We start from the raw sequence: 26,005 nt of genomic DNA on the forward strand, positions 1-26,005 counted from the left end.
AGGAAAAAGAAGAAGTCATCTCCGATGATATCCTCAGGTGAGGAGGATTGTGAGACAATTGAATCACAAATTGAAGTTGACGTACCTGACAATTAGAAGTGCTCTTGCCTGTAAGAAACATCTCCACTACTGAAAGCCCGGTTCATGTAATTACTTACACTTTGTCCCCAATGGAAGAAAGACACAGGGAAGGTTATGGGAATAACACATTACTGCTAATAATGAATATGACACACTAAATATTAAGAAAAAATTATTGTTGGGTTTGTGCCCACTTGCCACAGTATGGTGGTAAGGGGATTGGTTGGTATGTGCAGCCCCTGCCATGGAGTTCTGCATGTTACACTTCTTTGAGTGCATTATATTATGTGAAATGGAACAAAAGTGAAACTGGTCAACTGGACATAAAAAACATGAATGAATTCGAAGAAATCATTATGAAACCGGTAGGTTGTTCCATATTTCACAAAGCACGATTGATCACACCAGTAGTGACACCAGTAGTGAAGCCACAAGACAGATTATTTCTGCCCTATAAATCATCTGTGATCACGTTTCATATGAACCCAGAAGGAAATAAAGATAGTGCCCCCCTCCTATACAGTAAATTACAGTCCACGTTCTGTTCCCTTTTGTCTGAGAAAGAAGGGTTCCTGTTCGGTGGGGACATTCACTAAATGCATGAACATAGCATTCCTTGATAAGGAGGTTGAGCCAATTTATGTAGGAGATCCTGTTTATTTTATATGTGGAGAGAAAGCGTATCCCTGGTTACCTCGAAACTGGGGAGGTACTTGTTACTTAGGATTCCTATTCCCTGGGGTATTTCTTTCGAGAACAGCAGACATAGCCAAATTGGCCAGGTAAAGACCTCGGCGAAATGAGGAAGGAGGTTTGATCGTAGCGGACATAGCGAAATCATTCATACCATTTTGGGGCCAAGCAATAAACTCTTATAATATAAGACGACTGTCCAGAATATTAGAGGAAACAATAAATGGAACAAGAGATATATTATACAATATGACATTAGAGGAAAAAGGAATTAGACTAATGACACTCCAGAATAGAATGGCCCTTGATGTAATCCTGGTTGATCATGGTGGTATTTGCAAAATCGTGGGATCAGCGCGTTGCGTATTTGTAAGTGACTCCTCCCCTACGATTTTCGAAGCCGTAAGAAAATTGCACGTTTTGAGCTCTGACCTTCACCCCCCTGAAGGGAGTTGGGAATTAGACATAAACTCCTGGTTCTGGGAAGTATTACGATCATGGGGATGGAAATTATTTGCGATCCTAGTAGCAGCGCTAGGAATATTCATGACATGTTGCTGTTGCATACACTGCTTACCTATAATATGCACTGAAATAAGCGAGGAATGTGTCCAAATGATGGAAAAAAAGAGCACTAGTGAATCATGTACTCACGGTAATAATGAATCAAAGGCAGTAAAAGAATTCATGTCAATCGATATTGATGACAATGAGAAGGAGACCGATAGTATACAAGAATCAGAATCAGAATCAGAATCAAATACTTGGTCAGAAGAGGATGCAATGTATGGATGAGGCATTTGGCATACAGCCAAAAGGAGGGTTTGTCAGTCCAGATAAAGTAGACACCCCTCGATCGTAAGGCAATGCATTTTGTTGGCCGAAGACCAACCGCCTCATGTGTTTAGTATTAGAAATATATAGCCATAAGCTTGACTAAAGTGCAGCCATTTTAAGGTGACTGAAATCACCATTTTGTTTTCTATAACGTTGCTTTTAACTTTCTGTTAAATCTGCTTTGCTGAAATATTATTCTGCTCCACTGGTGAATAACGCAAGGCCGCGAGAGACATGTTGAAACATAGCGCAGTAACCCAGACAGAAATGCCCAGTCTCCTTCCTCACATATCCTTGGAAGTAACCAGCGAGGCGTTCAAATCAGTACAAAAGGTGCCAGCTAGTCTCGGAAACACAGTAGAAATGCTAGAAGCGAACATTAAAAGACTTAAATTTCCTACCCTATTATAGGTGTAGTGACAAGTGACGAACTTAGATCACGCACACAACCCACCCCTTCTAATTTTAACGTGGACCTCACTAACCCAGAGCAACACCAACTGAGCCCAACTCAGCTCACTATCTGAAATCAAAGGCTTAGTGCATGCACCAATAAACGCCCTGATGCCCACAACTCCTCCCAGTTGTTGTCAAGACTCAGGACTCTGATAGTAGACTCCCCACCTAGTGCGCTAGACAAGTCTATCACTAACACCAGCAAGCATCCAGACACTCCAAATAAAGCCAGCAATACCCACCCAGCACCTGTATCACCAACTCAGCCCATTACAGAACTTAAACTAGCGCTCATCAACGCACGCTCCATAGCTTCCCATGCCTCAGAATTACATGACTACATTACCGACCATGATCTAGACTTACTCATAGTGACTGAAACCTGGCTTCACCAAGCCTCCGGACCTACGCTCGCCATCGCCATTCCTTTAAACTACACCATCTTTACAACAGATAGAACCAAAACGATAGGTGGTGGAGTAGCCATTATTGCTAAAACCCATCTCAAACTAAGAACTTGCCCTATAGATAACCCTGAGGGATAAGAAATCCTACTCACCAAACTTGCTACTAACTATAAAACCACTATTAACTTAATTGCAATATATAGAGAACCCAATAAAAACTCTCATCCAGACATAGATATACCGTTATTACTTACACCACTGATTAAACCCAAAATTAAATGTATTATCCTCGGCGATCTTAATATCGGATTCAATGACAGTCAGGACCATAAAGCAGAAGCATTGCATGATGCCTTTAAAGATATGCTATTCACTCAATTGGTGAACGCACCTACCCACAATAAAGGAAGAACACTGGACTGGGTTATCCCTCAATACTGCAGTATCTATAAAAACTATCACCCCCTGCCTTGGGCAGACCACCACAGCATTACATTTTCCATTTCATGCATATGCACTGAACCTGTGCCACCCAAAAAACCCACTATGGAGACCTATGTCACCAAGAATACTCGTAAACTCTCAGCTGAAATCCCCACCCCTATCCTAAAGAATACGCTTACAGATAAAATGATTAATAACGACAACCCCTGCACCCTGGTAGATTATTACCATAACTGCCTCACAAGTACAATACACAGCCTAGCACCTAGTGTAACCAAAACTATACGCTCAGACAAAAAAAACGACTTCTGGTTTGATGAGGAACTAGTAGCACGTAGGCGCATCAAACGCTCGCATGAGCATCGCTACATCAAATCTCAAACACCTGAAACAATTGATGCATTCAACTCTGCTAACAAAACCTGAAAAGCAGCCATTATTGCACACAAAGCTAATGCCATAAATACCAGGATCTGTAATGCAGCTTCAGATGCAAAAGAACTCTTCTCCATACTGGAAAACCCGCTCCCGATCATCAATCCTGTTCAACCCAGCAAAGAATGGTGCACCACCATTCGAGACGCGCTTGCCACAAAAATAGAACTTTCCTTCCTTGTTAAAATTATGGATAAAATTGCATATAACCAAATTCAAATGCACCTTCAACAGAATGGACTCCTAGGTGCCAGATAATCTGGCTTCAGGCCGAACTACAGTACAGAAACTGCGCTCACTGACCTCAAAATACAAATAGACTCCACCAGAGACTCAGGAAAAATGACTATCCTACTGCTGCTTGACCTATCAGCAGCGTTTGACCTTGTGGACCATGACAAACTATGTGATACACTGACAAAAGATTTCAGCTTCTCTCCTGATGCCACTCTCTGGATTAAATAATTCCTAGCACATCCAGAGTCGCCATTGGGAAAGAGGCAGCTGATCCCATAGCGGTCCCCATCGGAGTACCCCAAGGATCATGCCTCTCTCCGACCTTGTACAACGCCTTGTACAACGCCTACACCAAACTCCTCTTCTCAGCCTTAGATGATATGGGGTTCATCTACACCAATTTCGCAGACGATACACAGATCCTCATTACCATCACGGGGGACTATGCCCAAGACACACAAACCATCAACAAAATGTACTCTATCATTCAAAACTGGATGGCACTGAAAAGTCTATGTCTGAATGGTGAGAAAACAGAGATTCTCATTGTAGGCTCCCAAGCCAGAATTAGCTCTCTCCATTCCGACTACACACATATCAACATTGACAGCATCCAAATACCAGTACTTAAGCATGTTAAAACCCTCGGCGTCTATCTAGATGTTAACCTCACCATGAGCAAACACATATCAGCCCTCTCATCCTCCACAGCATACACAGCCAAACTATCTCACTGAGCCGCCAATTCCTCACTCCCACCAACTGCATTACACTAGCGAGAGCTCTGATATTAGCCAAGCTAGTTTACTGCAACGTCCTCCTCCTAGGAACCTCCAATACCAACTTTAATAAACTACAACTGCTGCAGAACAAAGCACTTCGAGCAGTGTTAGGCATAAAGAAATCAGATCACATTTCCAACATTAGGAGAGAATATCATTGGCTGCCCATCAAAGCCAGAATCATCTTTAAAACACTATGCATAGCTTACTAATGTACCACCAACAAAGCCCCTAGTTACCTCAACAACACCATAGAGAAAAAAACAACCAGCAGAGCACTCAGATCAAACAATAAGGCACTGCAAGCAATCCCGCACCATAAAAGCGCTAAAGCAGGAGGAAATAGCTTCAGAGTCCTTGCCTCCACCCTATGGAATTCCTTACCACTGGAAATCAAAAATGAGGAATCTATTACCAGATTAAAAAAATCCCTGAAAACTTGGCTGTTCAACAAATTCTCACTGGGGAAGTCCCCCCTAGCATGCTCCCAATTTCGAATCACCCTTATCCACGTATTGTACCTTACTGAATTCCTATGTGTAATGAATGCTTCCTTGCTCATGATTTACCTACTGCCGGCAACATTGTCAAGAACTTTCAATATGTCTGTAACTTTAGCAAGCCATCAATAACTTGGCATAAGTAATTTCAAGTTGTCTGTAACATTATCAAGTTGTCTGTAACCTCGCTGTGATATCTTAGGGTCTGGTCGTGTAACAAATCATATAAATAAATAAATAAATAAATAAATAAATAAATAAATAAGTAAGTAAGTAAGTAAGTAAGTAAGTAAGTAAGTAAGTAAGTAGCTTTCTCCCATCAGTAGATTCAGGCTTAAATAAGCGTTCATCAAACCCTTTTTGAAGTTCAATAAATGCCCTTGAACTGTCGTTACTTGTGTCTGTCTTACTTTTGTTGCCATGTCTTCCGTACATCACCAAAAGGAAAAATGAAGAGCTGCACTTACAGAGGTCCAGGCTGGACCTCAGACGCAGTAAACATATAGAAAACACACACAGAGAAGTGGTAGGACAAGGACTAGGAAGCCCTGTCCCTCCAAAAGGCCTTTCCAGCATCACACTGCCACCTACAGATTTACCTTTGACAATTACACCCTTCTGTTCTTTATGCTCACCGTACTTTGCTGGGTAGTATAGCATAGCATTGAAAATACATTCACTCTCCTTTCTGTATTCCTCAGTTCTCCATGTTCACGTAGGTCTCTATACACAATTTTGATTGCCTATTTGACGTAAGCTTAACACCTGTTTGGATCAGGGTGCGGGCCACCAGAGCAGGAAGGAAAGTATGGGAGCCACCATATTACTGCATCAGTGAAAGAGCTGGTGACAGAGAGACTCCCACAATTTGTGTTATCTACATGTTGCTGCTGCAAGAAAGTTCCACCCCGGATACATTGGTTGGTCTACTGCCCATCAACAAAACACCTTGATCGTAACTGGCAGCATAACTGTGCATTGAGCTGGAGCTCATAGAAAAGTGAGCATGTAAAATTCCAGTTGAACAGTTCTCACCCACGTGCCTGTCCTGTCAAGGGAACACATCATTTACTCGTCAAATCCATTTTAAAGACATCTTTTGGCTAACCCTTGTATGAATCCACAGAAATCAACATAAAGAAAATCTTTCAAGTTTCCTCCCGATGGCTTACAAGAGGTTGTGGTTACTTTCACTGATATCATGCACTTAATTTCATCAATGAAGAAGGGGTACATGGGTCACACATACCAGACTGTCTGAATGTCCAAGCAGATACCCTGAACAGGCACCTCTCAATTCTTCCATGAGTGGAAATTGAAGGTGTTAAGACTGGAGGGGGTATGTGTACTTCTGCCCTCTATATGGTTGGAACAATGAAACAGAGCACCCCAGCCAAGGTGCTCTATAGGGTAGCTATGAACGAGCAACCAAGGCTTAAGCTCTCAGGAGGTGATGTAGGCTGCTTCTTAAGTACAGTGAATCCCCAAGACCCCACAAAGGAATGTACACACACTATGTTAGGTGAGAACACAGCTCGTTTATATAAAATAAGGTTCAGTAAAATATATACACACAAATAATAAAACTTTGCACTCAGGCAGTTCTATTCAAATAATGGCATTATGATATAAACTCTATGTGGTACCACATAATACTTACATTCATAAATTGCAGTAAGGGCTGGCCCAGGCCTCGTGTCACACACACCAAAACCAGACACTTACAACACAGAAAGTGAGTTGAGTTCAGACTCCATTCATACAAATTCCACCCCAAGGGTATACCCACAACACACAGCCCTGGGAAAGCTCCAGTCAGTCTGACAGGAGGCAGCCCCAGAGCCATATATGGTATTTCCACCCAACAGCCAGTCACCTGGGCTGCCTGAGATACGAAAGGTGCTCCCAGGCAGTGCTGGCACACCAGGCCACACACAGCAGGTGCAACCAGCCAATCAGGGGCGTGGGGCGGACTGGGAGGAAGGTGCAGGATGTGGATTGGGAGCCAGGAGATGGCCGGGACAAGCTGGATAGCGCACGGGCAGGGATGGGGAATAACGTTTTAAAAATATCCTCAAATAGGGCCCGGGAGGGTCCTTGTTACAGCGGCACTCACCTGGGCTGCCTGGGACACGAAAGACGCTCACAGGTAGTGCCGGCGGCACACCAGGCAACACACGGCAGGTGCTACCAGTCAATCAGGGGTGGGTGCGTACTGGAAGGCGGGTGGGAGGTGTGGGATGTGGATTGGGAGCAAGGAGAGGGTCGGGGACAAGCTGGATGGCGCACGGTCCAGGGGCACAAAGTTTTGAAAATATCCTCAAACAAGGCCCGGGAGGGTCCTTGATACAGCAGCACTCCCCTGGGCTGTCTGGGACACGAAAGGTTCTCACAGGCGGTGCCAGCACACCAGGCAACACACGGCAGGTGCTACCAGTCAATCAGGGGTGGGTGCGTACTGGAAGGCGGGAGGGAGGTGTGGGATGTGGATTGGGAGCAAGGAGAGGGTCGGGGACAAGCTGGATGGTGCGTGGGCCGGGGGGGCACAACATTTTCAAAATATCCTCAAACAAGGCCCGGGAGGGTCCTTGTTACAGCGGCACTCACCTGGGCTGCCTGGGACACAAAAGGCGCTCACAGGCAGTGCCGGCACACCAGGCAACACACGACAGGTGCTACCAGACAATCAGTGGTGGGGGGTGGGCTGGTAGGCGGGAGGAAGGTGCAGGATAAGTATTGGGAGCAAAGAGAACGTCAGGCACAAGCTGAAAGGCGCGCGGGCCGGGGGGCACAACGTTTTCAAAATATCCTCAAACAAGGCCCGGGACGGTTCTTGTTACAGCGGCACTCATCTGGGCTGCCTGGGACACGAAAAGGTGCTCACAGACAGTGCGGGCACACCAGACCACACGGCAGGTGCTACTAGCGAATCAGGGGTCGGGGGCGGGCTGGGAGGCGGGAGGAAGGTGTGGGATGTGGATTGGGAGCAAGGAGAGGGTCGGGGAAAAGCGGGATGGTGCGCAGGCACGAGGGGGGGGCACAATATTTTCAAAATATCCTCAAACAAGGCCCGGGAGGGTCCATGTTACAGCGGCACTCATCTGGGCTGCCTGGGATACAAAAGGCGTTTACAGTCAGTGCCGGCACACCAGGCCACACACAGCAGGTGCTACCAGCCAATCAGGGGTGGGGGCAGGCTGGGAGGCGGAAGGAGGTGCGGGATGTAGATTGGGAGCAAAGAGAGGACCGGGGACAAACTGGATGGCGCGTGGGCCGGGGGGGGCACAAAGATTTCAAAATATCCTCAAACAACACCTGGGAGGGTCCTTGTTACAGTAGCATTCACTTGGCTGCCTGGGACACGAAAGGAGCTCACAGGTAGTGCCGGCACACCAGGCCACACATAGCATTTGCTACCAGCCAATCAGTGGTGGGGGGCAGGCTGGGAGGCGGGAGGAAGGTGCGGGATGTGGATTGGGAGCAAGAAGAGGGTCGGGGACAAGCTGGATGGCGCGCAGGCCGGGGGGCACACCGTTTTCAAAATATCCTCAAACAAGTCCCGGAGGGTCCTTGTTACAGCGGCACTCACCTGGTTGTATACCCATTGAACAAGGGTATCAACAATAAAGTCTGTGGATAAAGTATCCTTCGGGTATGCTGTCTTGACATGGTTTCCCATAGGGTAAGGAATGTGAAGGTATTGACTGGGCACACAGAGCACAGGAAGAACCGTACTGTAGGATATCTTTAGCCATGGTGGGCCACCAAAAGTATCTACTTACTAGCTTCTTTGTGGTTAAGGCACCACGATGTCCGGCCAAGTGATTTTCATGACACAGCTTCTGAACCTTCCTCTGTAAGGAGGTCGTAGGAATCACAAGTCTATCATGAAAAAACAGACAGTCATGACTGAGTTGCAAGAAAAAGGGGTTATTTGTCTTAAATTCTTAAAGTAGATCTTATCCCAATGTAGCCTTCCGTATTGCCGACATAAAAGGAGACAGGTTTCTGATGACGCAATGGTCAGTAATGACATGCTCGGATGAAGAAAAAGAATTGGAAACATAATCCGGTCTCCTGGATAAAGTGTCTGCGAGCGCATTCTCAGAACCGGGAATATAGGTGATCTTAAAGTCGTATTTTAGGAAAAGGTATGCCCACCGTTCATGTCTGCTATTTCGGGATTCCATTTGTTGAAGGACTTGTAGGTTTCGGTGGTCCATCCTTATTTCCACAGTATGAGCTGCTCCAAGTAGCAAGTGTCTCCATTCCAAAAAAGCTTGTTTGATAGCTAGTAGCTCCTTTTCTATAACTGAGTAGTTCAGTTTGTAGGGAAGGAGCTTAGGAGAAAGGTAAGCCATGGGGTGTTCAATACCGTTGGAGTCTTTCTGAAGAAGACCAGTGCCAATGGTCACATTGGAGGCGTCTGTCTCCACAATGAACGGACTAGTGGGATCAGGATGACACAAGATAGGTGCAGAAGTAAAGAGTATCTGGAGTTTTCTGAAGGTAGCTGCAGCTTGTTGAGTCCAATCAAAGGGCTTCTTTGCCCTTAAATTGTCAGAAATGTGTTCCGTAATGTGAGAAAAACATTGTATACGTTTACGATAAAGGTTACAAAGGCTCAAAAAGATTTGCACAGGTTTTACTGAATTTGGCCAAGTGGTGACAGCAGAGATCTTATCTGAGTCCATAGCAATTCCTTCATGCGACAAAAAGACCCCCAAATAGGCTAGCAAAGACTGATGAAAGGAACATTTCTCAGGCTTCGCCATTAACTGATGAAGACGTAATCTGTACAGAACTTCTCGAACATGGAGGATGTGTTCTTTAAGGTTGGCGGAGAAGATCATTATGTCGTCCAAATAGTTGACAAACATTGTGAAACAATAAATCAGCAAACACATTGTCCATGTATCTTTGGAAAACAGCCGGTGCATTGGTAAATCCAAAGGGCATAACCAGGTACTCAAAATGACCATACGGGGTGCGGATTGCGGTCTTCCACTTACTTACTCTGTGATGCGTAGCAGGTGGTAAGCAACCCGTAGGTAGAGTTTGGTGAATATTTTGGCCCCTCTCAATGCTTCTCGAATTTCGGAAATTAAAGGTAAAGGATACCTATCCTTTATAGTGCAGTCCTTTAGGCCTTGATAGTCCAGACAAGGATGCAATTCACTAGAACCCTTCTTTGGGATAAAAAATAGTGAAGCTCCTACTGATGACTTATTATGTATTATGATGACTTAGTAATGAGACAATTTTTTTGGTTGACATCCAAAGATTCTTTTAAAGCCTTCTTTTCAGGCTCTTAAAGCATGAACATTTGACAAAAAGGAATTTGAGAACCAGGATGGGTTTCTATCGCACACTCATATGGGTGATGAGGAGGAAGAAATCTTTCTTTCTTTCCTGTCACAAAACACCTCAATGAATTCAGTGTACTGTGGTGGGATGGTACATAGATTTGATAACAAGGAAGGTCCAGGTTGCTGACTTTGAAATGCAGTCTGCATGTCCATTGTTTTGTTGTGTATACACTGATGAGTGCAAAATTCAGAACCAAGGAACAGGGTTTCAGACGACCAATTGATATAAGGGTTGTGGAGACGTAGCCAGGGTATACCGAGAATCACTGTAAAGTGGGCTGTCTTGATCAGGTCGAAGGAAAGAAATTCCACATGATTCCTGATTAACATAGTTGTTTTGTATTTTCCACCACTAGACCTGAGACCAAAGGTTCTCCATCAACCCCTTCAACCATTATTGCCTCTTTTTTTCTTTTCTCTGGGCATCTGGTAACGAGAATCCCAAGTATCATCCACGAAAACTCTTGCCGCACCTGAATCAATCAGGGCTGGAACAGAGGTAAGTCTGGCATCCTCCCATTCTAGAGTATCCCCAATCACAAACAAACTGGTGGAGGAAGTCTGGTTAGTTTCTTCAGTAGACAGACAGGTTTTCTCCAGGGAACCTGCTGTCATCACCTGTACCATGGTTCCATTTATGGTGGGGAGAAGGAGTTGCCGTGTTCCTTACAGAGAGTCAAGGGTCATTCACGTACTATATTACCAGCTGAGCCACAGTACATACAGAGATCCATCTCTTTACGACGAGTTCTGTCTTCGGTGGTGAGAGGTCCTCCAGCTTCACCCAGCTGCATTGGTTCTGGAGCATCAGGTCCGGATTCAGCCCTAGTCACAGCACGTGGTAAAGAGGTCAAAAGAGAAAGCATACCACGTCTTCTCTCCGACTTTCTTTCTTGTAAGCGGAACTGCAACTGGAGAACTACGGTGAGCAGGTCCTGGCACGATGATGGGCAAGGAACCCGAGCCAACTCCTCCTTAAGCTCATCGTTCAGTCCGCGTCTAAACAATGTAAATTTGGCTTCTTCGGACCAACATGTCTCTTCTGCAAGTAATTTAAACTTGGTCACGTAACTGAGAAGTGAGGTTGATCCTTGACAGCAGTCTAATAATTTTTCTTGGGCCATGTAGGTGAGATCAGGACAGCCAAACATTCGCCTAAATTCAGTGATAAAGGTGTGCAATTGGTCCAAAAGTGGGCTTGCAGATGTCACGAAGGGAGTAGCCCAGCATACGGCACTTCTGGTTAAACGTGACCCAATATACCTCACCTTGGACCGGTAAGTAGAAAACTGAAGAGGCTTGAAGGTAAATTGGATCTGACAGGCATTTAGAAACTGAAGCAACTGCTTTGGGTGACCATCAAACTTTCCACAAGCTAGAGTTCCCAGAGGCGGATCCATCGGAACAGGCCCACGATCGGACAACAGCTGACGTAAGGCAGCATTTTCTTGGTGCAGGGCTTGAACTTCAGCAGTTTTCCACTGCTCCAAGCAGCTGTTGTACTTTCTCCATAACAGGTTCTGAAGGGGCAAGGTCCTTTTGGCTCCTTAATCTGTCAATACCAGGCCTTACCTTTGCCTCTTTAGTCCTTTTTTTGATGCAAGTGGGTCTACCGTCTGCAGAAGCCATCTTCCCGTGAGTTTCCAAGAAAATAAACAGGTTGGAGACCCCTGGGACGATAGCCCATAAACGAGGAAAAAAACTTGAAGGGCAAAACAACTCTAATTTCTCCAGTCAGAGCAGCGAAACAGAAGAGTTCCAAGGAGGGGGGACTGGAACCAACAGCAGTGCAAAGACAGGATAACTCTGGCAGATCTGAAGACGGCAGGAAACCACAACAGGTGGCAAGGCAAGAGGCAAGAAATTAATTAAGGAAGGACAGAGAGAAACAATCACAAGAATAGGAGGAAAAGCAGAACGCAATAAGGCACACCTTATCGCTGACACTGGCCGTAGATGAAGCGATCCGGAACAGAAAACCGGAAACGCTGCCATGAGGTAAGAGCAAAATGACTGTTGCAGCCGCCATGTTGGAATGGTAATGCACGGTCAATGGTACACTTCAGGCAGCCGAGAGCATGTAGACCCCGAAGGGGTCGGAAACGCCAACACGGGCAGCGGTATGCAAGGTGAGGCATAACGGGTGGGGATTTCTGTAGGAGGTAAGTAATGCCACAGGAAAAGTGTAAATCACACATTTCATGTGCGTTTGTTTGTTGCAAATCGGATCAAAAGAGCGAATAAACCCAATTAGTGTGCACAAGACTCAATAAAGAGCAATGACATTCAGATTAAGGATTCAGGACATAACTGACAAGAGCCCTAAGCACATTTCATGAGGCAGCGTTCTGTATGTAAATGAATTTCAGTGTGACCTACACGTGATATCATTAGGGAAAGCCAGCAATTTTAAATAACATGAGAAACACTTGTCATTTACTGCCTCCAATAAAAGTGACAATGCATCATCCCTGTGTTGCTGTAAAGAAGCTTCACAAACCATAACCGATTTACTAACCCATTTCCCCCTTTCCTGCTCCTCCAACATAACCAAACACCACTATAAAAGACTAGGGATTAGCCACACTACACAAAGGCACGCCAATAACTAACCTAATGCTCCCACCCAACCAACTCTCTGAGACTCTGGAAGTAACATTAGAGGCAACACCCTTGCACATCCATCTATATGTTAAAGTCAAAAGCGGTGGGTTTGTGGTTTGGCGAAGCACTGGTGTATGGGAGGCGAAGGCGTATGAGTGGCAAAAGGCAAAGGTGTATGGGAGGCAAAGGTAAGGCATATGTGTGGCGAATGGACCCGAGAGGCGAAAGTGAAGGTAGGTAGCATTCCAAAAGTTTGTAAATTATTGCCATATGAAAGAGGTGTGGCAGGTATTTCTGTTACCCTCTTACCAATAGTGCTAAAGTGTTATTAGAGCCTCTGTTGAAAATTTAAATAGTGCTTCGAGATTCAGTGTGGTGTATATTGTAGTAGTTTTTAGTGATTCAGTCTATTGCATTTTGAGTAGTGTTTTTTATTCAGTCTGGTCATCATAGTTTTAGTGCTTGTTTTATCAAGTGTAGTGGATTCAAAATGCCTCCCAAAAAACGGAAGCACACTGGACAAGTTCACCCAAATGCAAAGAAATCAGAATTACTGAGAGCCAGTGAGACAACCGAACATCGTGCAACCCGACTTAAAATAAAAACAGAAATAGCCAGAACATCAACGGCGGCAGAGACCCGATAGCAGCATGAGACCCGAGTCCAAAAAGAGAGGGAAAGAGCCAGTACATCGGGGCCGGCAGAGACCCGATAGCAGCATGAGACCCGAGTCCAAAAAGAGAGGGAAAGAGCCAGTACATCGGGGCCGGCAGAGACCCGATAGCAGCATGAGACCCGAGTCCAAAAAGAGAAGGAAAGAGCCAGTACATCGGGGCCGGCAGAGACCCGATAGCAGCATGAGACCCGAGTCCAAAAAGAGAAGGAAAGAGCCAGTACATCGGGGCCGGCAGAGACCCGATAGCAGCATGAGACCCGACTTCAAAAAGAGAGGGAAAGAGCCAGTACATCGGGGCCGGCAGAGACCCGATAGCAGCATGAGACCCGACTTCAAAAAGAGAGGGAAAGAGCCAGTACATCGGGGCCGGCAGAGACCCGATAGCAGCATGAGACCCGACTTCAAAAAGAGAGGGAAAGAGCCAGTACATCGGGGCCGGCAGAGACCCGATAGCAGCATGAGACCCGACTTCAAAAAGAGAGGGAAAGAGCCAGTAGTACATCAAGGGCGGCAGGACGTTCCAATTTGTTGCTAGCAGGTTTTCAGTAGGATCCTCACATGGAGTATGATCAACATTCATATGTTATTATTGGACACGTTTCAGAATGAGTTTTTAAGAACGTAAAATTGTGTTGTCTAGCCTTTATAAGAAAACATTTTTAAAATATTAAATAATCAATACATTTGAATTTTTCTTTTCAACTTCCTTATGGAGTATCAGGTAATAATGTCCCCATACATAATGTCCCTAAATCCCTTCCCCATACATAATGTCTCCATACATAATGTCGCCGGGAAAAGCCATTGGCGACATTATATATGGTGACATTATATATGAGGAAGGGATGTAGGGAGGTCCCATGCTCCCCTTGTAAAAAAGAAAATTCTGCGTGTTGCGCGAGTTTCCTGCGCATGTTCAATGTAATAATGTCTCTGCAAAAAATTGCGACTTTTTTGCCAGGAGACATTTTTGCAGGGACATTATCACATGGAGCCCCTTATGGAGCCTTTCCGAAAAGCGTAAAGCTACCTTACGGTATTTCTAACAAATAGTAACTATGAGAAAATGAAATCCCAGGCAAATCCAGGTATTTAAGCTAGAAGTCGTAAATTCCTTGACACTACGCAAACGAACACCAACACAATACATTCTAACACCCAACAGTCATCCATGATTCTGGACCCCTTATGGAAACAACTAACCAGTGTGCACGACCGCAAACCCCACCCTATCATCACACGACACACACACCCAACGCAAACACAAGTACACTTCCGAGGCACTGAGTCCTACCCATATGATTACAATACACAGGCCCTCCCGAACCAACTCCAACACGCAAGTCAACGCTCACAGATGCCATTTCCTCCTCGTTCTGAACCTATCCTATCATCCTATCCCCACCAACACACCAGCCTGTTTCTCTTGCAGATCCATGTGCGTGACTAGAGACTGCACTTGGGTGGTAGCAGTGCACGGTATAAATCAACATAACATATGACAGAAACCAGCAACACGTGCAAATACTGGCGAATCCAGCCTCATGATGACACTATTTCCCATCATGGCCACATGAGCAGGTTCACCCAAAATCCATCCTGAAGAGAAAATCCCTGAAGACCTCTGTAGCAACCTACCTGCTTGGATGGAAGGCTAAGATCGGTGTGTGATCTGCACGACGCAGGTCTGAATCCTGGGCCAACTCAGCCTTTCATCCTACTGGAGTAGATACATGATTATCAACCTCGGTTGGGTGATAACAATTGTATCTAAATGTTCTATGTACAGCTCTTTGGCGAAATTGATACATTGTTCTCACTCAAAGTGTTCAATACCCATGCACAAACTTTGGAAAATGTGGGTGGGAGGGGATGGGGTTCACCACAGCCTTCGTAATAACACTTACCAACTCGCATTCACGTAACACGATTGTCTGAAAAGCATACCCTTTAAAGTAAAACTTGAGTAGGTAATCATGATGCACACCGACCAGCTCAGCTTGTTCACAGGGTGGGGCCGGCATTAGAAACCTTATTGCTCAGGAGGAGGGGGACAAAAATAATGACAATAGCTAGCGTTCTGCCTGATGAGTAGAACAAAACCTGCAGAAGAAGGCAAACACATCTAAAGGCAGTTACTATCCTATCAGAAAACAAGTCTACAATCTACAGGGAATGTTTCTGCAAATCCACTAGGGACAGACTAACTTTAATTTGGAGTGCTGCTTGCTGTCCGGCTAAGGACACAAAACAAAAGATGTACTATAGCGTTTGTAGGAAATGAGTGCCTTCAACTTCCAGTCAACCTTGCGCAAGATTGCCAGTGTCATCTTTCTTGGCAGAACGGGCCACTCAACATTGGGCACTGGCTTGTACAGATACTAGCTAGTACCAGCCAATGGGACACAATGGTGCGCAAAGTTCCAATTGAGGAACTAACGGGTCTTTGGTGTACATTCGGCTTAATCTGAGGACTGCAGAGCAATACTGTCCATAGAAGATCCCTACATACGCCAAATCAGATAGGAAAAGACGGAGCACTTTTCCAAAGCCACGCTGCTTAGTAGGAAATCATAACTCTGCACCTGGATCTCAGAACAAGCGCTGTGAAACACTAGAATCTTATTCATTATGCAATGCCATTCTAGTCCCAGTACAGGATCTGCTTTCAGGAAACATCTCCTTGCCTGTCACAATCCACGTTTGTAACGCACTTCTGTTCTTTAGGGCACCAGAGAAAGCACCATCCAGATCTGATGTCGGTTATCAGATAGCAGTTCTTCTAGACTTCGCACGCATGAATCATATGTGCCTCTTGAATCCAGAAAACAATGCATCTTGCCTGCTGGCATGTCGGCCTGGTCAGTAGACAAGGGATTTTCAAAGGTAAAACAGGTTACATCTGAAAAAGGATTTTCTAGGCATCCTCCACTTTGGTCTGGATAAAAATCTAATGTCAGGCCTCATGCAAAGCAGTGGTGGAGCTTATCTTGGACAAGAATAAGGAAGTGACTGTAACGATAGCCCAGGATTGTGGATAACCACAAAGAGACTTAAGTGAACCATGTTAGAAAGCATGCCACACCTCCTGCCACACAGTAAAATAAAACAAAAGATCAGCAAGGGTGATACCATTGGCAACAGAAGGGAGCAAAGGTTACCCATGTGTACTGAGAGTCAAACTGTACCTATGGCATTACCACCAAGTACAGGCTAACCAAATCGCTATTCTGTCATACAAGATTCCCACTGATGTTTGCAGCCATTGGCGATAACTTGCCACTTAGGTACAAGGCAAAACCACACTAACCCTACAGTGAAATTTACAGTAGTTGATCCCAGGGGCTGGGGTGCTTTAGATACAAGTGACCATCTCATTCATAAAGCACCTGATTTATAAATACAAAACACATCAGAAACATACTATACAAATACACCAAAGATACATACCCCAGGATCTTCCACTTTGAACAGCACAACTATACTGCACTCCAAAAAGGTGCTCACAGATACATAATCCTATTCAAGCGGTGTTCCACAAGTGACAGTCCTTGGTTTCGTTGTATTCTTCCTTTGCAAATGCTTCATTAGTGCTTTCAATTCCTTCAAGATAGCCATTTAAAGGATGACTGCCACATCATCTTCTCTTTCCTTTTCTTTAAAGAATCCCTGCATGTTTCTTTTGTTTGTCTACCTAATAATCTTACTTTAGCTAAGTGGCTCAGTAGACTAATATTTATTTATTTTGACATTTGTATAGCTCACCTATCCCGTAGGCATCTAGGTGCTTTTTCTTAAGAATAGGGTTACACTGATTGCTTGCTTAAGTATAGGTTACAAAAGTTGTTTGCATAGGTTACATAACTTAATTTCATACATTGCCACATACAGAAGTTACAAGCATAGGTTTTACAAAGGTCGGTTACGTTGCTTACATCCCTTAGGTTAAATCATGCAGAGGTAGTTTACATAGGTGGCAGAACATGGTTACGTTAAGTACATCCTACATTGTACATTAGAGCCTAGTAGGGTTTGGAAATGGTAGAGGTGCCTTTAGGAGTTTTGGGAGAAGAGCCAAGTTTTGAGACCTTTGCATAAGGATATATGTTGCCTAAAATGTTCAGGGATATTATGGCCACCGGTTTTAATGTCTGCAGGTCCACTCCACTCTTCATCCTTTGAAGTTTGGTAAAACGAGTATCATTCACTTGGACAAGCAACAAACACAAGTTTTGTCTGCAGGGCCAGTATGCCTCTATTCCCCTAAGGGATGAACCTGTGCTATAAAAATACACATGCTATAGTCTGGTAAAGTACATTGTACTAATACTCCTGATTTGCTTTCATCGACCTACCAAAACCAAGATTTTCTTCTATACATTTCCCCCATCCCCATTTATTTTCCCCCTGCTAGGAGTTCCTTTTTCGTCCTCATCTCGTAGCGATTGTATGTTACTTATTCTCCTACCCCTTTCCTCATCTATCTATGCGTCAACATCTTAAATCAACAAAGTTCACATTCCCTCTGTCGAGTCTGCTACACCATTTTCTCATGTCATTCTTTTATGTCTCAACTACTTATACTCTTTCCTTTTTGGCCAATGTACCCATTGGATCTTGCTTACCCAGTGAATTGAATATTGCACTGATTCCTTGATATTCAACCTTCCTCTTTAAGACCCTTCCTCTACAGGTCCTGGCCATTGTCAAAATGTTGCTCCTCTCCAATGGATCATTTTCAAATTGTTTGTATTGTTTTCACATCTATACATTGTGTTTTGTTTCTTATACAGACCCTCACTCTTTTTGTCAGACTATCAGGGTCTCTAAAATCTTTACAAACTGCAAACCCAACCATCATAAGTCCATCAAATAACTAATAGCTTATGAAAGTTGGTTCAGGAAACTGATAGAGGAAACTCTGGGAATATGCAGTCTAGTTTTCATTCATATGTAACACCAGAGCAGAGCGAACCTGACTTGGTGTCCATTCTGGAAAATAAGACATTCAGAATATGGTTGGAAGTAACTGAGATAAAGCTTGGCTATCACAAAGCACTCGCAAAATAACTTAGGAACACATGATACTTATAAGGTGTCCTCTCAAACAATGCTTTGCAACTGACAATACGGACAGAAAGTTGTGCAGCAAACGCAAGGAGCTTGTAGTTATTAGAGGACAAGAGAGTTTTGAGCCAGGAACCAAGCACTCGAGGAGATGAGACACAGGGTTTGTGAGGGACTTTTGGGATTCATACTGCAAATGACAGTTCCTCCAAACGCTGACTCAAGAGGTCCGCTGTCTCCTCGAACCTCCGCTCATCGTATGATGATTGTTTTCTTGAACTACAATTTTATTCAATGTTTATAACACTTTTGTATGTACTTGATTTCTATGGAATATTAATGATGGTGCAATAACATATGTTTGACAAATTTTAAATTCTATATTGGATCTATGGTTTATTTATGACCCTCAGCCTTGAAAAATAACTGTTTAGGTTGAAACACGTGTTGGCTGTATAAAGTCTCTTGCACTAGCGATCTGTCGTGGCCTCCCTCAGCACCCATTCACATACCTGACCTCTTGGGTTGCTTACTGGAGCCGAGCCAGCCCTCATAAATCCTCATCTTGGCCAAATGCCACACACACTTTAAGCCTTTTCTGAGAATGTCCCCCTACCTGGACTTCAGTCCCTGAGGGCGTTCCTATCACAAAGCGTGTTGAGTTTATACAAATGGGAAAAGGTGCTATATAAATGACAACTACAATACAATACAATACAATACATGTTAACCAACCCAGCGTTTTTCTTCTGCTTATCTAACCATAAGGGCATGCATTAAAAAACCTTGAAATTCATTTGCAGTTGTTGTTGAATACTTATGAATACAAGTCCTAATAGGAATTGAGTTTTGAAACCCAGAAACCTTAATAATGTTCAATAAATTTCAATCTGGGTTTGCACGATTGTGCTACTGTAAACCTCTTTTCACGTGTCATATTTCTGTGTCTAGGAGCTCAGTCACTTTTTTACACACTGCACTCAGCATTCATGAGAACATAATAGGCGCATTAGAATCTGCAATACGTTGCCCCAGCACAGTGACGCAGATTTAGGAGTGTAAGTAATGCCACCATCCTGACTGGTCTGGGAATGCCATCTCAACTCTACAAGAATATAGCACTAATTTTCAGAAATCCTGAGAGAGCACCTACATTTCACAGAAGAATAGCTGTACTTTGAACGGTAGACTACCAGGACTCTCAGCCTGTCACAGCAAAGAGCCCACGCACTGAATGGACACCCAGGCAGCACATCCCTCATACCATCCTGAGCACATATGTCTGGCAGAATGAGAAACTTTCACTACTACTGTGCCCCATTTCAGACCTTGGTGCGCTTACTGTCCATTACCAGTTCCTAGTAGCCATTCAGAGACACTAGTCTGACATGAATCCCAGCTCATAGAACGAGGAGTCATGATATTTGGCAGTCCCGCTGGCCAGCTGTATTAAAAAGGGAAGGCATGGCCTAATCTGTCATGTGATTGGGGTTGCTGTAGGTACTCTTGTTCAGAAGGGAATTGCCATAGCATTTCGGTGCTCGACTGCCCATGTAGGTGGGACAAAGACTGATATGCAAATGTATATTTCCCATCTGCGAAAGGTACCCTGAGCAAAAAGCGATGGCTGCGGACTCTGGAGGTGGGAAAAAACCACAGAACAGGTTATCGTACCATTTTCTTTCTGGAGAGGGGCGCCTGCTACCTTTTTAAAAAACATTTTGCAATGAACTTGGGGTTGCACCCCCTAAGTTGCCTGGCGGAACCCAGACGTGGATCCCCTGCTCACTGTGCTCAGAGAGGCAGAGCTCCACCTCACTGATGAGGCCCAACAAGGCTGAAACACGTGTATGGTGTTGCTGTAGGTACTCTTGTTCAGAAGGGAACTGCCATAGCATTTCGGTGCTGGACTGCCCATGTGGGCGGGACAAAGACTGATATGCAAATGGATATTTCCCATCTGTGAAAGGCACAGTGAGCAAAAAGCGATGGCTGCGGACTTTCAAAGTGGGAAAAAACCACAGAACAGGTTATCATGCCATGTTCTTTCTGGAGAGGGGCGCCTGCTACCTTTTTTAAAACTGTCATGTGATTGGTTTACATAGATATTCACAAGTGCACACAAACAAGATTGATGGAGATAATTCTGCATTATGGCTTTAACCAAAAAAAATACTCTTTTTCAGCTTTTCCGCTTTAGTACCACCTTACTGAGCAAGATATCATGTCAGCAAGATGTACAAAATAATACACACATCCTCGCAGGCAAGCATGTACAAATACTCCTGTTGGAAAATATGAAACAGTAAACATGACATGGCATACCATAAACATAGCCCACGCAGGCCTGCTCCACCGCCGTGTAAGGAATGCCCGCATCTGCTAAAGCCTTCTGGCCTGTAGAAAAGAAAAGAGAAAAATGAAAGAAATAGAGGAACATTCACATCTATCAAAGAAAGAACAGGTCATCATAAGAATTAAAAAAACATTTTCCATACATTCTGCGCAGTGATGTAAGAAGGTCGTAGCAGGCCCAACATATGTGTTATATTTATTTAGCAATTTAACACCCTTACTAAAAAGGTACATTGTACTCTGAGAAATACAGAGCACGAGGACTGGCACATAATGAATAAACATGGACTAGCTGTTAAATACAGCCAACAAAAGCTGGCCATTTGCAGTGGTTGGAAATATGCTTGCAATAAGATACAAAGATTGAGAGGGCGGTATGAAAACCACTCACAACAAACTAAACTTTCCTGCCCAAGCAGAGGGGGAGGGGCTGGCTTATCAGCATCCCTGGGCCTGCTCTGAGACAGACAGAAAGGTGGGAGGCATTTGAATGGAGTGAGTGCTTTTGCACAGGGAGTGAGGGATTTTCAGTAGTGAAAGGAAGGATTTTAGCTGACAATGGATGGAAGAATGGTTTTGTAACACAGAGCAGAAGGCCATAGGACATGTACAAGATATGCTCTGAAATGTCACGATGACAAAGAACACACTGAACTAGAGAGTACAAGACTGACGTTGACACACCTTTAGGCGCGTGGTTTTAGAGAAATGCTTGCTAAGAGAGTTTTGACATGTTACCATATGGGTGGGTGTACTTCATTGACTAGTATATCAAGGGGTGAGGTTTGCATTCAGAAAGAAGAGGCTTTTGGAGATCGGCTGACATGCAGCTTGGGGAAGCATTCTGGGAGAGCAGATGAGAGCACAGTTTGAGATCGATCTGGCTGAGACTTGGCAGTAGACCAGACCACTGAGAGGCCAAAGAGAAGCCCTGTTCGAGGCTGTTCAGGGACTGGCTGGCTGCAAGGGAGCTGGAGAGGAGAGAGATGGGACACATTCGAGATGGGATCTTGGGAAGCTTGCCCATGCAAAGGGGAGTATGGTTCTAGGCCTGATTGACTGGCTTGTTGGGACATGGGAAATTTGCACACACATTAGATGGGGTGTTGACATATTGAGGGAAGGGGAGATCAGACAGAAATTGTCTTATGAGAGAGAGAAATGATGTGTGATGTCAGGGTGATGAGAGAGAGAAATGCTGACGCTTGCGAATTGTTATTAGTGCACATTTGTTGTTATTAGGTATGCATTGTTATTAGCATTGTAGTGGCATTATAGATTTGCATTATTGCATTATAGTAGTGTTTGCATCATGCATAGCTGTGCATGAATAAAAGTATTTTTATTGTTGAATTGATTCATCTGTTTTCTTTGTGTCTTATGTTATTTCATCTTGTGTCTATTCTTAGCATTAGGGTATGTTTGTGTGTTCATAGCATAGCAACTTGCCATCAACACAGTGCACAACGGCCCTGAGAGACATCTGTGCAGGGGGGCCAATGAGGTCCACACCCCCTGAGGTAGAGTTGCAGTTTGACCCCCGGCTACTTAGCTCAGGTAGCTCAAGTAGCATTACCTTAAGACATAGAACGGAAGAGCAGTAAAAGGCCTAGATATGGAGTCCAGAAATTGCAGGTTTTACATAAATGGGAGCTACACAAGGTAGAAGCATGTACAATAAGGATAGACTGTGTTTCACGAAAAATGTGAAAGCTGCAGAAAAGAGCATACCTAGGATAGGGTGCATGCACTTAAAGAACATGTAATGCGCATGCAGGGTTGCTTCAGAGCGCCAACCTTGGGCTGGAAAGAGTCGTGGTGTGCAGGAAGATGAAAGACCATAATGGGAAAGGTTAAGTGGTACTCTCTGTCCATCCCTAGAAATACCCCTTCATAGCTGTTTCTTCCTCCACAGATGTAGTCTGAGTGCCCAATTGGAGTAATGGTGGAACACAGTAAAAATAATTGTATTTTAAAAAGCTAATTTTGATTTTAGCTATTCAGAGGTACTAAAGTACCACCTATAGTGAAACTATTGCATTAGAGTACAGCTAGGGAGAAATGGCATATGAGAAGAGACACAAAGCTCACAGGTGTTTGGTTATTTACCCAACCATTGACTGCCCATGGCCATCCTAATCTGTACGGCAATTCCCAGCCACTTCCAGCCCCACCCAGTACAAAACACCACCTACTGGGATCTCTTTGATCTGGGTTTAGCAAGCATTTCCATCAACCTTTGTGCTCAAAGTGCCTGTCAGTGATATGATATTTTAAAGCTGGCTTCAGGGAGTTAATGGTTTATTTAGAGCTGTAATCACACTACTGGTGTAATAAAAATGTCTTAACCAGGTCTGCCTTCTGCCACTCGACTTATAAGCATTATAATTGCCCTTCACTGAAATGCTGTTAAAAACAAGAACTGGTAAAGTCAACAGAGGTGGCTTGGGTTTAAGTGTGAGGCATTTGCTAGGCACTGCTATTATATGCCCAGGTACTCGCACCACTTCACAGCCGCAACCATCGTTGGCCAGTTAATACAACTACAGTAGTACCTAGCAAATGCTTTTCTCATGCCTAAACAAAAGCCAAAACTGTTGGCATTGCCACTGGTTGCTATAATTCCACCCGATTACAGATTGGAATTGCAGGGAATATTTACAGCCTGGGACAGCGATAGGGACTGATTACCAGTTCAGCATTGCAGTAAATTTTTGCTGGTAATTCTGCTACTGCTACCACACCCCTGCATTGAGAGATTAGAGGTGAAGTGGAGGATTCACCTCCAGTAAAATCCTCTTCTTTTGAACCAAAAAAAACAGATTTACATTGTCAGAAAAACGATTTCACAGTGAACTCACAAAAAAACCGTTTGCTCCAAAATGGGGATCAACACCAATTTACCATCACTCTCAATTTGGCAGTAAATCAGCTGGACTGAGTGGCAGTAATGGTAAACGAGTCTGGAGCACATTCATTGGTAGAAATAAATAAACAGAATTATCGCCATACTCTTAAGATGCCGATTGCACTGCATGTAGTAAATACATGATATATACCGCATGCAGCACCACACCAAGCCAGGCCGCAAAAACGTCTGCACACCGAACCACCTCTTTTGATCTTTTGCACCTTATTTGCAAAGAGGTCCTTAGTCTGCTCTGCTCTTTCCTCCCAACTATCTTGTGCAGCTTTCAGGCAAGTGGGGCATATTAATTTCACTTCAGTCCGAATGAAGGCGCCAAATCAGGAAGAGAAGTGTGAACTAGGTGGTCAAATCTACCTCAGGCCTGCTCCGTGTCTCCCATATGAATCTGTATTATGGAACCGAATTCTGCTCTGCAAACTTTCTCGTTTCCATAATGCAGGTTTTAAAGTGCTTCGTATCCTAAAACTGTGCTGTGCGCCATTAAACACGCAACATACCGGTTCCAAATACTTTATGCAAGTCATTACCTGCTTCTTTTGCCATATCCGGGTAGTCAAAGTCACTGCGCCGCCCTGGTTTTTCAAACTATAGACAGAAGAACAAAACAAAAGTTTCATATCAGGAAAATGCAGCTTATTTGTGTTAAGATTCCCACAAAGACCCCTTCCTTGAGTCTAAAAGGACACCTTATGCACCCTTTTCAAAATGAAAGAATGGTTTCTTTTTATTTAGGGCCATTTTGCACCTGTTGCCATCAATGGGCAGTTAACGCCACCACGGGTGTGCCTGACAAGTGCCTTTGCTGACACAAAAGCTCAAACTGTTGGCATTATAATGATATCTGTTCTTTTTATAACGCGCTTAGTACCAGCAAGTGGTTTCGAAGCGCAGGATCGGGATTCAAACCCGTGTTGCGCAAATGCGTTTGGCCTGAGCTATCCTTCCTCACCAATGCTTGTTTCAAATCCCTTTCATATCACCTCTCAGATCCCCTTTCTCTTTCATTTAAGATTATTCTTAAAGACTTTCACTCATGGGGCCATCCTAAAACAACCCACACTACCAGGAAACATACATTCAGTTTTTGTTCTCAGCAGCTTTGATTATGTATATATATATATATATGGTGTTTTTTTTAAGGCACCAAACAATAACAATGCTGTTTCACAGCACCGCCTGAAGGGACAAGAGAGTAGTCGTGAGATCCGGTGATTCACTGGCTCAAGGAACACTCATATCGGTACAATGTAAGAGAACGGCGAGAAGAGAGGAGTACAGTAAAAACTCATAGGCAAAATCATAAGTGCATAAAGAAACAGAGCGACAGACACATGTCCATTAAACATTGAGGTACATAAGTGTTCACAAACAACACCTGTGCAAGCATAAAAAGGATGGCAAGAGGACTGAATGAGAGCAGGGATGGGAGAGTCACAGTGGACATATGCATCATACGTAGATAGAAGTATGAAGTTTAGTCACGTGCAAGACTTGGATAGAATTGTGAAGTTCAACCATGCTTCACTTCTAGATAGAGCTGTGAAAATTAACCATGCATCACACTTAGATAGAACTGAGAAGATTAGCCATGCGTCACACGTAAATAGAATAGTGGAAATTAGTCATTTGTCACAACAGATAAGACTGTATAGAGTAGCCACATAAAACTTAGCGAGTAGCCAAATCACTAACCATCACGTGCCCACCCGGCTAGTCAATCTATACACTAACACACACCCAACACAAGCGACACACACTTACAACAAATAAACCCGGACACTGGACCTAATCCCGTACGGACACAACAAGACAGCGCACACAACCTCAAACACCTACCAATCTACACATAAAACACACAGACACATCCCATCACAACAAACAGCCACACAGAAAACGTCTCAGGCATTGGACCTTACCAGTATGGTTAGATGACCCCAACAACCCAGCTGCATCCTCCCTCGCAAACTCTCTACTCACCCTAGGTTTCTGTCTATGAATCAACAACCCACACGCATTAAAGGACGCACCCTTGATTGAATAGTCGACTTTAACTGCAATATTACCTTACAAAATAACTACGCTTGCACACGGTCTGAACACCACATAATCTCCTTTGCCATCCAAGTAACTAAA

The 26,005-nt window shown here is 44.1% G+C and overlaps 1 protein-coding gene across 1 annotated transcript in view; it reads right to left on the minus strand.

Moving 5' to 3' along the window:
• Positions 1–26,005, minus strand: part of LOC138546981 (sterol carrier protein 2-like) — a 1,126,877-nt gene that overhangs the window by 952,647 nt on the left and 148,225 nt on the right. Inside the window, exons 2-3 of the mRNA XM_069642178.1 lie at positions 24,400–24,457; positions 20,914–20,985 (exon numbers count right to left, since the gene is read on the minus strand). Of these exons, the coding sequence (XP_069498279.1) occupies positions 20,914–20,985; positions 24,400–24,457 (130 nt within the window). The remainder of the gene's footprint in view (positions 1–20,913; positions 20,986–24,399; positions 24,458–26,005) is intronic.

The sequence above is a fragment of the Ambystoma mexicanum genome, chromosome 1q (genome assembly GCF_040938575.1).
Source record: "Ambystoma mexicanum isolate Mex_15411 chromosome 1q, UKY_AmexF1_1, whole genome shotgun sequence".
In the NCBI taxonomy this organism is placed as follows: domain Eukaryota; kingdom Metazoa; phylum Chordata; class Amphibia; order Caudata; family Ambystomatidae; genus Ambystoma; species Ambystoma mexicanum.